General features: G+C 39.2%; 1 protein-coding gene across 1 annotated transcript in view; it reads left to right on the forward strand.

Moving 5' to 3' along the window:
- The window catches only part of GIPC2 (GIPC PDZ domain containing family member 2), a 67,792-nt gene that overhangs the window by 14,111 nt on the left and 39,346 nt on the right, over positions 1-14,335 (forward strand). Inside the window, exon 2 of the mRNA XM_070405453.1 lies at positions 12,386-12,571. Coding sequence (XP_070261554.1) covers positions 12,386-12,571 — 186 coding nt within the window. The remainder of the gene's footprint in view (positions 1-12,385; positions 12,572-14,335) is intronic.

Raw genomic sequence — 14,335 nt, forward strand, 5'->3', positions numbered from 1 at the left:
ACCTGTTTCATTAGAGGCCAATATCACCCTACGCCCTAGCAATACTGCTTTATGCCAGGTTGCCTGAGGTTAAGTCCTTGCTCTACACTGTGGAGTTAGGAGGTAAGGGGAAAAAAGTGGGAATGCAAGAAAAAGGTTTGGAAACCAGTAGTAAGACCTCCTCCTGTTGGTTTTATAGTATTAGTTTTAGCAGCAGTATTCTAGGATTGTAATTATACAGAGTGGAACATGTGGTTGGTTTGTTAAATTTGTGATGTTTCAAAATTTGTGACAATTTCACAGGTTAACTGGGTCCTATGATAGATCAGAGAGTTAGGGCGGTAGATGGAAAAGCTTTGGGGTCAGTCCAGCGGGGGAGGTGGGTTTCAGGGTAGGGTGGCATGCCCTGGGTTTGATCCTGGAGATGCCACCATATAGCCTCAATTTCTGACTGGGAAAATATAAAAATAATACATTATAGGATTATTGTGAGACTTGAATGAAGTCACATGTTAGATATCTAGAACAATGGTTCAATAAATGTTACTTCTCTTTCCTTCTTTTCCTAAAAAAATGTGTTTTTTTGGTCTCTCTCTCTCTCTCTCTATATATATTTTTGCAATTTTTTCTTATAATTTTTCTCTTCTAGATCTCAATAATTTTAATTCTCCTACCCTTTGCCTAACCCCAGGTCATAAAGAAAACACATTTAAAACTATATCTCTATACATGATCCTCAAACTGAGCTTTCTCAGTGTGGAATTCTATTTTATAGTAACTATTCTGGACTATTCTGATGAGGCTTCTTCAGGACAGTGTAGTATAAACCTAATAAACGATTTCTATCAACAAAGTGGAAGATCCCAATTAAACTTGAGAAATATTAAATATATTGCTTTATTCAGAATTGTTTTGCATTGCATTTGTCAGTGCTTATTTCTCCTGAGCCAAACATAACTCTTTAGTAAAACTCATATTTCTTTTAGAAAAAAAACATATTTTTTATTGATTTCAGAGAGGAAGGGAGAGGGAGAGAGAGAGATAGAAACATCAATGATGAGAGAGAATCATTGATCAGCTGCCTCCTGCACACACACACACACCCCTATCCCCCCCCCCCCCCCCCCCCCGCCCCCAGAGATTGAGCCCGCAATGTGGGCATGTGCCCTTACCGGGAATCAAACCATGACCTCCTGGCTCATAGGTCAAACAATCCCAATTGGGCCCCATATTTCTTTGTATCCTATTTCTAGGCATAGAGAATTGCTGTGACATGCTTTATCTCAGCATTTAATTCTATTATTCTACTCTTCCCCACTGAACATTTAGAGCTCATTTGCAATTCTCCCCGCACTTATTAAGTCTCCTAGAATCTTAATTGTGCTCAAGTCACAGACACTGATTTTTGCTTTTGGGAAAGATTACTTTGATGCTAAGGGACAGAAAAACTCCACCATTCCTTTTCCTCGACATCCAAATCCTGTGTTTTTATTTTTATTTTAAAATCTCTTGCTGTCTTAATCTTACCACTCTGACATGGGAATGTGTTTATTTGAGCTCAGTGGTCAGCAAACTGCGGCCCCTTGAGTGTGGCTCTTCCACAAAATACCACGTGCGGGCGCGCACATACAGTGCGATTGAAACTTTGTGGCCACACTCAAGGGGCCAAAGAGCCGCATGTGGCTCGCGAGCCACAGTTTGCTGACCTCTATCTGATAGAGGATGCATTCAAAATAGGTGGCCCCATAATTTATATTCCAAACCCAGACCCTACCCTTCAGAGAGTGAAAGGGGTAACTCACTGGGACCTGTGTTATCCTCAGTGTAACCCAACTGGCCACTAAAAAAGGAGAAAGAAGAAAAACATGTGAGAAGGTTTATCATCCACTTGTTTTTTTTGTGTGTGTTCTTTTTTTTTTTATTGCTTAAAGCATTACAAAGGGTATTACATATGTGTCCTTTTTTCCCCCCCACCCTTGACAAGCCCCTGCCCTCCCTTACCCCCCAGTGTCTTATGTCCATTAGTTATGGTTATATGGATGCATACAAGTCCTTCGGTTGATCTCTTACTCCCCTCCCTCCTGTCCCCCAACCCTCCCTGGCCTTACCACTGAAGTCCGACAATCGGTTTGAGGCAGCTCTGCCACTGTATTTATTATTGTTCAAAAGTTTGTAATGGTCATAATTATCCATGAAAGAATGAGATCATGTGGTATTTTTCCTTCATTGACTGGCTTGTTTCACTTAGCATAATGCTCTCCAGTTCCATCCATGCTGTTGCAAATGGTAGGAGTTCCTTCTTTTTAACAGCAGCATAGTACTCCATCGTGTAGATGTACCACAGTTTTCTAATCCATTCATCTACTGATGGGCACTTAGGCTGTTTCCAGATCTTAGCTATGGTGAATTGTGCTGCTATGAACATCTGGGTGCATATATCCTTTCTGATTGGTGTTTCTGGTTTCTTGGGATATATTCCTAGAAGTGGGATCACAGGGTCAAATGGGAGTTCCATTTCCAATTTTTTGAGGAACCTCCATACTGCCTTCCATAGTGGCGGCACCAGTCTGCATTCCCACCAGCAGTGCACAAGTGTTCCTTTTTCTCCACATCCTCTCCAGCACTTGTCGTTTGTTGATTTGTTGATGATGGCCATTCTGACAGGTGTGAGATGGTACCTCATTGTTGTTTTGATTTGCATCTCTCGGATGATTAGTGACTTTGAGCATGTTTTCATATGTCTCTTGGCTTTCTGAATGTCCTCTTTTGAAAGGTGTCTATTTAGATCCTTTGCCCATTTTTTGATTGGATTGTTTATCTTCTTTTTGTTAAGTTGTATGAGTTCCCTATAAATTTTGGAGATTAAGCCCTTATCAGATATGACGTTGGCAAATATGTTTTCCCACGAGGTGGGTTTTCTTGTTGTTTTGTTGATGGTTTCTTTTGCTGTGCAGAAGCTTTTTATTTTGATGTAGTCCCATTTGTTCATTTTCTCTTTATATCATCCACTTGTTAATTAAGCACCAGCAAGACACAAGCCCAGTTTCCTGGGCAGTAAGGAAGGTTCTGAACTGTAGGCATTTAGGGATGAGGTGGGGAGAGGAGAGTGCGGCCCTAAAAATAGAAGCAGGTAGTGAGGACGCAGTGTCAGCACCGAGCCTGGAGCCAGGAGACTCTGGTACTCCCTGTCCTGGGTCTGGCGTGGTGACACATTCCTGGGAGTTGGGATGGGTCCTGGGGGAGCCTGCCAGCTTCTTCGGGAAGCCTCCTGACACTGCTGGGTCCCCCACCCCTCTTCTCTGCCTGCCCAGTCCCAGGAGTGCCACAGGCAGGCATGGCAGGAATGTTGGCCGCAGAGGGTGGGAAGGAGCTGCTCAGAGTGGGGAGCGGGAGCTGGTAAGAACTCAAGCAAAGGTGACAGTTTTCCACCAGGGCTGTGCCTAGGTGTCTCCGATTCTGTGTCACAATTCTATTTTTGGCAGCTCCTCTCCGCCTCTTCCAGGCCTCAGTTCTTGGGACTCTGTATCCCCAGGGTGGCAGATAGTTCAAAATTGGGCGACCCCCGAGCCTAGAAGAATCTTCACACACACGCTTCAGATGTAGGGCTAAACTCACTGTGTCACACTGGCCCTGCCCATTGGCACATTTTTTTTTAATGCTTCTCAAATTTTCTAATGCACAATTTAAGGGTTTATGGTAGTCAGTGCGCTAGCCTCCACCCCCTTCCCTCAACTCTTTGTCACCTCTCACCTAGGGAACCTTGTAGTGCTAGTACATTTTCTCTTGTCACCTCTCACCCTGTCACTCTATAGTACATTTTCTTTCAGGTGTCCTAGTTTTAGAAGAAAAAATCAATTTCAATCTTTCTCTCTCAAGATGTTTATAGTTTCACACATGGCCCAGTTTTTCCCCATAAAGTGCTCATCTCTATGGTCAGAAATTTTGTTCTAGGAAAGAGTAAGGAGTAGACTACCCTCCCCCGTCACTCCATCTTGACACCGGAGCGGCTCACCTTGCTTGCTTTTCAGTTTTCCATGATTTATTTGTAAGGTTGTAAAATATCACACGCTTTGCAGACATTTCACTGTAAGGCTGATAAGTCCGCTTCCTGGGCTAATATGAAAACAGTGCTGACCATTCTGTCAAACTTTAAAACTGTGTTTAAGGACCCTTTGGGATCCAATGGCCATGTTAAAATAAATTATATTTGTGTATTTATTTGGTAAACTGGAACGTTTGACCACAGGTCTCTTTACTAGTAATGAAAATTTATAATATCATGTTTCACAAACCGCCCTACTGCGTTGCTCTCACTGTTCACACGGAGATGTGAAATGTTTCCTTGCCCTTCCTGTTTTATTCCTTCCCAAGTGTCCAGCAGGAGGAGGCTTTTGAGAAAAGAAGTGGGTTAGAAAGCTGGAAACTTTGAGGCTGCACCTGACAAGGGGAATAGGAGTGATTTATGATGTCTTTAAAGTGGCAGGTAACCTTGTAGCATTATTAGACTAGGATGGAGCTCAGATAACTCCTCTGACTGGAAGAATATTGTGGAAGAGGATGCTATTTATAGCGACATGCATTAGATTTATCTTACTTGTTGGGTTAGTGTCTGTGTAATGTCCCCAAAGGCAAGACTAAATCCTATGCCCTATTCCTTTAACCTTTTCTGTGTTTCAAGAATTGATTGGAGATTTTGACTTTCTTTGATACATAGTTGCTTTGATGAGACTTCATTAACAAAATAAAATAATTATTTTGCTTACTCTGGGAAGTCATTTGGTAGATTAAGAAATGTGAATTTGATTTTCCCCCCTCTTTTTTTTGGATAAATTGTTTTTGTCAAATTGTTTTGCTTATTAAAAATACTGGGGGAAGAAAAGTAGTGGTACCAGAGAAGGAAGAGTACAAAGGATGATTCACCTTTTATTTAAGGCTGGCCACTGCTGACCCACGCCTAATTTAGAAGTGAATCATTTACAGAAAGTTCTACACAGTTTGAGGCAGGGCTTTGTACTATATCCTTGTGAAGGTCTAAATAGAGCATACAGTATCAGGTTTCTAAATCTCTGTCTTGGAGCCAATTTTATATCTTTTCTAAACAGTGAAACTTATTTCTAGATGACTGTGACTGTTGACAAGGTTAAGGCAAAGGCACTGTATGATGAAAAAAAATGTATTTTTAATAACAAATCTTAGGAATTTATTATGTGTATTATACAGAGATTTTAAATGTCTGTGTTTATAATACAAATAAACTTATTGTAAGTTTTATTTTATATTTTAATCCTCACCTGAGGATATGCATATTGATTTTAGAGAGAGGGGAAGAGAGGGAGAGAGGAACATCTTTGTGAGAGAGAACATTGTTGGTTGCCTTCTTTATGTGCCCCGACTGGGTATCGAACCCGCAAACTTTTGATATACGGATGATGCACCCAGCTGAACCACACCAGCCAGGGCATAACTTCTCAGTTTTAAAATGATTTAACTGGAAGAAATAATTTAAAAATTACTTACTTAAAATAGATCAAATTAAATAATGTTATTAATATTTTTATATTTATTAATCACCTAATACATTTGACTTTTTAAAGTCCAATTATGCATAGATACTTTTTGTAAGCTGTCTTCACCATTTTTAGGAAGTGGCTGGTTTACTCAATAAACAGTGTATTTGGCTCCATATAGGTAAAACACCAAAACTGTGTAGTCCCTGCCTTCTAGAGGTTTTAAATTCAAAGCTGAATTTATATTTACATCACTGGTACAGTATTATGGGTTAGAAAAGCCCAAAAGTCCGAATTCCAGTTTTGACTCTGTTATGGACTAGTCATGTGACCCTAGACAAATTACCTAATGGGTCTGAGTTGGTTTTCTCCTGTGCACACAGGGCATGGTAATGCCTGCCTTATAACCTGACTCACAAGACGAGTTGAGCTGATGCTTTCGGAAGTGATCAGTAATTTAGGTGTCCAAACACAGATATTAGGTGGCAGAGAGGCAAAATTGCCAGGAAAAGAGCCTGGAGTGGAACCATCAGGGCTGCGGTTACATTTGTACCAAATACTACTTCATCACAAGCCAGTTTACCTTTATAAGCTTTTATTTTCTAATCTGTAAAAAAATGGTAAACTAATACCACTCACAGAATTGATATAAAAATTAAATGAGATAATATGTGAAAGTACCTGGTACACATAAATAATCAATTAGTGTTTCTTTGACCTTACTTTTGATTAAAAAAAAATTCTTCTAGAACTTTATCTCCCCAGTTCCTTCCCTCTCGCAGTACTTCACTGGAAGTGGGAGCCATATGTACACTGTGTATAGCTCAGAGGGATGAGCGGGTGCCCCCGCCTGTGACTGTAACTGAAGAATGGTTTGAGTTCTAGAAGTTCCTTGATACAACACATTTATCAAATATTTTTTGGGAGTCATGTTGGATAAGACACACAGAGCTTTAGGGAAGAGTTTTGAGTAACACAAGTCTGCCACTGTGGCTTGGCTAAAGTTACTTCCTCTGTTCAAGCATTCAGAGTAAATGGGTAACCTTTCCCCCAATAATGATTTTGTTCTTAGTTTCAGGTTGTTTTTAATTCCTGATGTTTTAAGGGTAATTAACCAGACAGAGGTAAGATAAGTTTTTTTCTTTTCTTGAGAAAAAGTCTTTGAGACGTAGATAATAAAAACAGCCCAGATAAAAACCATGGTCATTAACAAAGGAAATATAATCCAAGTGGTTTTCTTGGGTATAAAGATGTGGTATTAACTTCTGATGAAAGTATGGCTTAGTTAATTACCAGGTTTATTATTATTACTAGAGGCCCGGTGCACAAAAACTTGTGCACTTGGGGGGTTCCCTCAGCCCAGACTGTGCCCTCTCGCAGTCTGGGACCCCTTGGGGGATGTCCACCTGCTGGCTTAGGCCCGCTCCTTGAGGGAGCGGGCCTAAGCTGGCAGTCAGACATCCCTCTGGCAGCCCAGGAGCCCTGGGGGATGTCCACTTGCCAGCGGGGAGCAGGCCTAAGCTGCAATCAGACATCCTTAGCGCTGCTGAGGAGGCGGGAGAGGCTTCCGCCACCACTGCTGTGCTGGCACCTGTCAGCCTGGCTTGTGGCTGAGCAGAGCTTCCCCTGTGGAAGCGCACTGACCACCAGGGGGCAGCTCCTGCATTGAGCATCTGCCTCCTGGTGGTCAGTGTGTGTCATAGTGACCAGTCATTCCCAGTCGTTCTGCTGTTAAGGTCAATTTGCATATTACCCTTTTATTATATAGGACTATGCACTTCCTTTTCTTTGTTTTCTATAATGACATTGGCTGATATTTCTATAATGCTTATTTTAGAAAATGTAAAAAGGTAGCAAGGTTCTTGGGGGTAGATTGAGATGTAGGAAAGTAGTATTAAAATATTTAGTAACACTGCTGTTTCAGATAACCACAAGAGGTAACTGTTCCAGTTGCTTATACTTAAAATCATATCCACAAATAATGTAATATAAGCACAAACCCATCATTTCTTCCAGAGATTTTTGGAACATGTGGAATCTTGGGCCAACCCAGTTCCTGTTTAAGGAAAGCATTAAACAAAAGAAAGTTGAAAATGAACTTCCTGGAGTTTTAGAAATGAATTTTGATGTGTTTTTGAGACATTTGTAATCTGTTTGTGGTATGTTAATGGGCTCTACACAGTAATTCAGACTTTTATCATCCTAGCCATATTGAGTTTCAAGGATGAATAATCATAACTCTGTGAGAAGAACTATATAGTAGCAATTGGTATATAAAGGCATGTTAGATTACTGTCTATGAATTATCTTCAACAACAAAGAAAATTGAAGGATAATGTAATTTATGGGGGGAAATGAAATTTATTCTGGTTGTGACATTAAAAAGCAGCAAAATCTGTTATCTGTAGGAAAAGTAATGCAATTTAAGAAGCTGTTAAGCATAGGTATATTATTCAAGAAGCACCTGTATTCCAGGAATAATAACAATAACTTTTATATAGGACTTTTTAGTTTAAATAGCACTTTTATATACACGTGGCCAGCGTGGCTCAGTGGTTGAGCATTGACCTATGAACCAGGAGGTCACGGTTTGATTCCTGGTCAGGGCACATACCCGGGTTGCGGGCTCGATCCCCAGTAGGGGGCATGTAGGAGGCAGCCTATCAATGATACTCTCTCATCATTGATGTTTCTCTCTCTCTCACTCTACCTTCCTCTCTGAAATCAATAAAAAAATGTTTAAAAAGTATCTCAATTTTTATATTTATTATATGTTGAAATTATATTTTGGGTGTATGGGATTATATAATTGAGGAAATTAAATTAGATTAATTTCATCTATTTACTTTTGTTAGTGTGATTGTTAGAAGATTGAATTATGTGGCTTGAGTTACACTTCTATTGGGCATTGCTGCTCTAGAAAATCAAACTGTCATGAGTACTCCATCTCTCCTATTAATATTGGCAATGATGGTGGTACAACACCAAATACACAGTAGATACCCCAGAAGATGTTAAGCATTACAGTTTATAATGAACAACCTCAGAAAGGTTTATCTAATGGATAGATATTTTTCCTTATATGACACCTTGCCTTGAGAGTACTACATCTTATCTAGTGTACATATACTCTGGAAGCAAATATTTCTTAAAGGAACATTTATAATATAACTGCCTCACTGTATTTTTTCTTATTTTTAAAAAATGTTTTACCATTAAGCATTTATAACTGTGTTAATTGTATGTATAAAATTATAATTTTCTCATCTACAAAATGAGGATAATACAACCAAGAACACAGGTATGCTGTATTCAATGAGATAAGTGAATGTGTACTGTGAATGCCATTGGGATATAACCTGAGCAGGGCACTGTTAGACATTCTAGGAGAGAAGAAGATGACCAGGTTCTCATCTCTCTCAGAGTGAGAGTGACAAATATGTGTTATAGCAATTGGGCTTCAAGGCAAGGGGACTCAGACACTGCAGTGAGCTACGAGATTTAACTGATGTGAGAAAAGTGGGAAGCATGATCATTTCCACCTGGGCAGTCACATTTGAACAGAATGTCAATGGACAAGGGCATAGGGATAGATGGACAGACAGGCATTTTAGATTTTGGATTGAAGGAAATGTATGAATGAAAGTAGGAAAGTTTACAATATGTATTTGAATTTCCTTTGGTTTAAATATTCATGGATTTTAATAAATGACAACTGGCTCATGTTGCCTCATGGCACCTCAGTGGAGCATCTGCCAGCCAGGCAGTGCCTTGCCTATGGGGAATGGCCATACTCTTTGTACATCCAGAGTGCAGCTCAGAACCTGGCAAAGGCAGGGGCCGCAAGTGGTGAGTAGATGAATGCAACATTTAGAACGTGGTGTTTCACTTTCTTATTTTTTAGTTCAAAATACAGTACAGAGGATGTATTTGAATTTCTAGATCTTTATCACATACAGATAGATTTGCTGATAGTTGTGCATTGCGGTTGTGGGAGTGTTAGGTTTTTATTCTCCCGTGAAGAGCTGATCTGAAGCCATGGAGCTTTATTTACTTGCTGCTGCTGAGGGCTGGCTCTTACTCCACCTCCCAGGGACCGTTACATTCCTGCAGGTATTCAACACAGTTTCCCGTGGAGCTCCATCCCATGAAGGATATAGCTGGCTCCACTCCTTCCTCCAGAAAAAAAATGATGCTTTGCCTGCCAACTGTTGGCTACCTGGAATGGAACATTATTTTGCAGGGGAGAGAGCCCAATGGAAAAGGGGTAAATCTACAGGAAATCTAATTGCTCTGCAGTGAAGCATGTGAAAAATGGAAAGAAAGGAAGCAGCTTACAAACTAGAATTTCATTTTGTGTGCGACTTCCTTTTTGGGTCTCCCCTTCCCTCCCTGCTCTGTTATATTATCAGTAAGTTTTAATGTTTTATTTCCTGTCTACCTGGTAATTTGCTTTTATATTAGTGGTGTTTTGGATCCACTATGAATACCATGAACAGATTCATGGGAAAAGAACAAGGAGAAAAACCAGGTTTATTTCTTTATTCTCATCATTTTGAGAAAGGAAGTCAGGAAAAGCTGTTTTCTATGCATACTCCTTTCATCCTCCACCCATTCTTAATGATTTTTGTTAGTGGACTAATTAAACCATTGGTTTCACCATTAAAATAAGAAATATGAGCCATTCTCATCTTGAATGACTTTTTTTCCCTGTGAATAAAGCAATTTTTACAGTAGGGAACATTTGCAAAAACGTAATAACTTCAAAGTCAAATATATTATGTTCTCCCTGAGAACACAAAGGGTTAAATTTAAAGGCCAACCAGTTAGCACAGCTCATAGACTTGGATGAAAAGAGAAAAGGGTGGGGGCAGTAGTTTTCCTTGTAGGCCAGCGGTTCTCAACCTGTGGGTCGAGACCCCTTTGGGGGTCGAACAACCCTTTCACAGGTGTCACCTAAGACCATCGGAAAACACATATATAATTAGATATTGTTTTTGTGATTAATCACTATGCTTTAATTATATTCAATTTGTAACAATGAAAATACATCCTGCATATCAGATATTTACATTACGATTCATAACAGTAGCAAAATTACAGTTATGAAGTAGCAATGAAAATAATTTTATGGTTGGGGGTCACCACAACATGAAGAACTGTATTAAAGGGTCGCGGCATTAGGAAGGTTGAGAACCACTGGTGTAGGCTTTTATTCAGTACCCTGCGGGCCTCTTCCCCTGTCCTCATCACTAGCTTCTTTCACACACCTCTGAGGTTTGGTCAGAGCTGTGCAGGCCATGCTGGACTCTTAATTGTATAGCAGGGAGAGCTGTTTCTATTCAGATACATTTTGATGTGGCTTAAAAAGCCATACTATTTCTGAGATTCACGAGGCTTCTGAGATTCATGGATATGTCAAGGCTCAAGGTACCAGTGGGAATTAGGAATGGTGTGAAACTTAGAAATATAGGGAGAGGGTTGGAGCAAGGCTCCGGGTTGAAAGGACTAACAATATTTTGTGGCAAATATTACTTCATAAAAAGATTAAGCCCTGGCCAGTGTGGCTCAGTGGGTTGAGCATCGTCCCATGCATCAGGAGGTTGCCAGTTCAATTAAGGTTTAGGGCACATGCCCAGGTTGTGGACTCCATCCCTGGTGGGGGGCATGCTGGAAGCAGCCGATCGATCCATGTTGTGCTCACATCGATGTTTCTTTCTCTCTGTCCCTCTCCCTCTTTTTCTAAAAATTCAAAACATTTTTCATTTAGCCATTTTGGTATAAAACTGTTCTGTTAAAATGTCCTTCTTCGGTTTGGTACATTATTTCTAAACCAAGGCCATGTTTTCAATCCTCCTGTCCTCTTCCATAGTTTTGTATTTGGGCCCACAAATTACCCAAAGGATGGTTGACAAACTTAAGCATAGCACTGCAGATTTCAGTAAAATGAATCCTATTTTTGAAGGAAAATGAGGTCAAATAAAAACTTGATCAATGTAAGCAGTGCCTTTAAAATCTCCACACAGCTTTCCAGTGTTCTAGTTTTTTATTCTGTCTCTACCATCATGTGAATTTGGCAAGCTGCATTACACGCTCCAGAATTCAGTTTCCTCTTTTTTAAAATTAAGGAATTGGATTTATCTTTAAGGTTCATTTTAGACATTTTTATTTTAGCCCCTCATTCACTAATTAAATTACTTTTCTCAAGCACTGTAATGTAAAATAAAATTTTCCTCATTAACATTTTGTTGCCAGTTTTTAAAAATAGGCTTGCTTGTATTTTCATTGTGGCATAGATAGCATGACCTGACCTTTGGGAACACAACCTTTGATTTCAGCACTGTAAATGGGAGGTGACAGAAGATTAAACCACTTTGAAATTGCCAAGACCTGAACTCAATCTTGACTGACAAGTACTGGCTTAGCGACCAAAGGCAAATTATTTACTCTCACTAAGACTCAATTTCCTCATCTGTAATATGGAGATGATAATGTATTTATAAAGTTATTGTGAGCACTAAAGTAGATAATGGATGTAATTTGCCTAGCACAGAGTCTGGTTTATGGGGAACAATAAAAAGTACCTAATATTGTTGATATGACCTTTTTTCAAAATTGTTTTTTTTTTCAATTACCGTTTACATTTAATGTTATTTTGTATTAGTTTCAGGTGTACAGCATTGTAGTTAGACAATCCCATACCCTACAAAGTGTTCCCCTGAAATTTCCAGCACCTGACCATGCTATTGACACTATTTCCTACCCTGTACTTTATTGATGTAACTAACCTCTTATATCATAAATCAGGGACTATTTCATTCAAATATTTATTAAGTAAATGAATGACCAGAATGTTTTCCTGATGGAAACTGACCTAAAATGTTTTTTTCTTCTTGCAGATCTTATATTGCACTTTAAACACACCTAAAGTTGACATGGAAAAACTCTTAGGATCACAAATAGGTCTTGAAGATTTCATATTTGCCCATGTGAAAGGGATCAAAAAAGAAGTGAATGTGTATAAATCTGAGGATTCACTTGGTCTCACCATTACAGATAATGGTACTGGCTGTGCTTTCATAAAGGTAAGTCTGAAAAAATTCCTCTGTGACCTGAGAGTAACACTGAAGAAAATCTACCAGGTCCAAGACAGTTGGAAATGAACTTCAGGGTGAGAGCCCTTTAAGAAGGGATGGATAGATTGGTAATGTTTCATTAAAAAATGTTTTAAAGACATCATTTTTTGTTTACCCTTTCCTTGAGTTTCTTCTGTTCAGTTTAAACTTCCTCTAGAATTTAGAACTTACTGAAAATCTGGCCCTGGTGCCTACTCATCCATATGAACTCTCTTAGGTCTGTAGTTCATTAACATCTGATGGTTTCCATGCGATTTCCTGATTTAGTGTTATTTCCAAGTGCATATACTTTTAGCCATCTTATTTACTTCTTTAAAAAAGCTCTTTAAACTTTTCTAAATGTTATAATTCTTTTATCAAAATAGAAAGAGAGCACTATGGAGCTGCAAAGGCAAGAGAAGGAAGTTTGAAATGGTATAAAAAAACTATAAGAACTGAGGAGTGGCAAAAAAGAAAAGTAGATTCATCTCTTAAAAATAACAGTTTATTATTGTAATAAGTAGTTGTAAGAACACTGACTTATCATGAACCTGGCACTTTGCATACGTTTTCTCATTTAATCCTTATAATAGTTCTATTTGGTTGGTACCGTGTTTTTCATTTTATTTACTTTTTTGTTGAGGTGTAACAAATTTTTAATGTACAGCTTAATGAATATTTATATACTTACTCATATGTAACCACCACCCAAATGAAGGAAAATTTAATTTCTACCACCCAGAAGGCTCCCTTGTGCCCCTTCCCAATCAGTATTTTTAGCTCTTCCCCACAAAGATAGCTACTCTTCTGACTTCTATCACCGTATTTTGTTTTGCTTGTTCTTGAACATCATATAGGTAGCATTATATATTATGTACTCTACTGTTCCTGGCTTCTTTTGTTCAACATAATGTCTGAGATTCATCCATGGGCACTGTTATCAACCTCTGTTTTACAGATGTAGAAAACAGGACCAGGAGGTTTAAGTAGCTTGCTCTAAGTTTTCCAGCTGGACAAATTCAGGATGTGACTCCAAGAGATCTGACTCCAGAGCTTGCAATCCTCCTACCGAGCTAAGAATACACGATAAACTTCATGCAATAGAGCATGCTTCCATGCCTGTATTTTGTCAGAATCCTGGATTTGCCGATGCACTGTCATCATTACAAAAATAGTCTTAGGGAAGTTATCTTCTTAATTGTAAATAGTACCTTATTTAACTTCCCGTTTGATAGAATGGCTATTTTTAGCTCTGCAAAAGATATGACAGTGCTGAAGGTTGAGTGGGTGACCAAATGGAAAATCGGTGAGTTGGAAAGTCATGTGGGATTATCTGGGGGAAGCTCAGGACATGGGGCACACGCAGCAATGCCTTTCTAATGTCAGCAGGGAAGGGCTTGGAAGTTTTGCAAACATGCGTGGATTTTTTATATCTTAGCCTCTGATGTTCAGACCTTGTGTTTCTATTTTTTCTTTAATGCCTTGTCAAACACGCGCCTGCCTCAGAGCTCTAGTCACTGGCCCTGCAGAGACAAAGAACATGATGGCAAAAAGAGGTGGTACATACAAACTGCTGACATATAGTTCAACTTAGAAGAGAAGTGAATATTATACTGTGTACATGGTTGGTGGGATTTTCTAAAAATTGAGGGGGGATAATTTCAAACTTACTGAAAGAATGTAATAATAACATGAAGAACTCCTTTAAAGCCCTTTACTCAGATCTCCAATTTT

The sequence above is a fragment of the Myotis yumanensis genome, unplaced genomic scaffold (assembly GCF_028538775.1).
Source record: "Myotis yumanensis isolate MYYU_CA2020_CCGP unplaced genomic scaffold, mMyoYum1.0.hap1 SCAF_2, whole genome shotgun sequence".
Taxonomy (NCBI): domain Eukaryota; kingdom Metazoa; phylum Chordata; class Mammalia; order Chiroptera; family Vespertilionidae; genus Myotis; species Myotis yumanensis.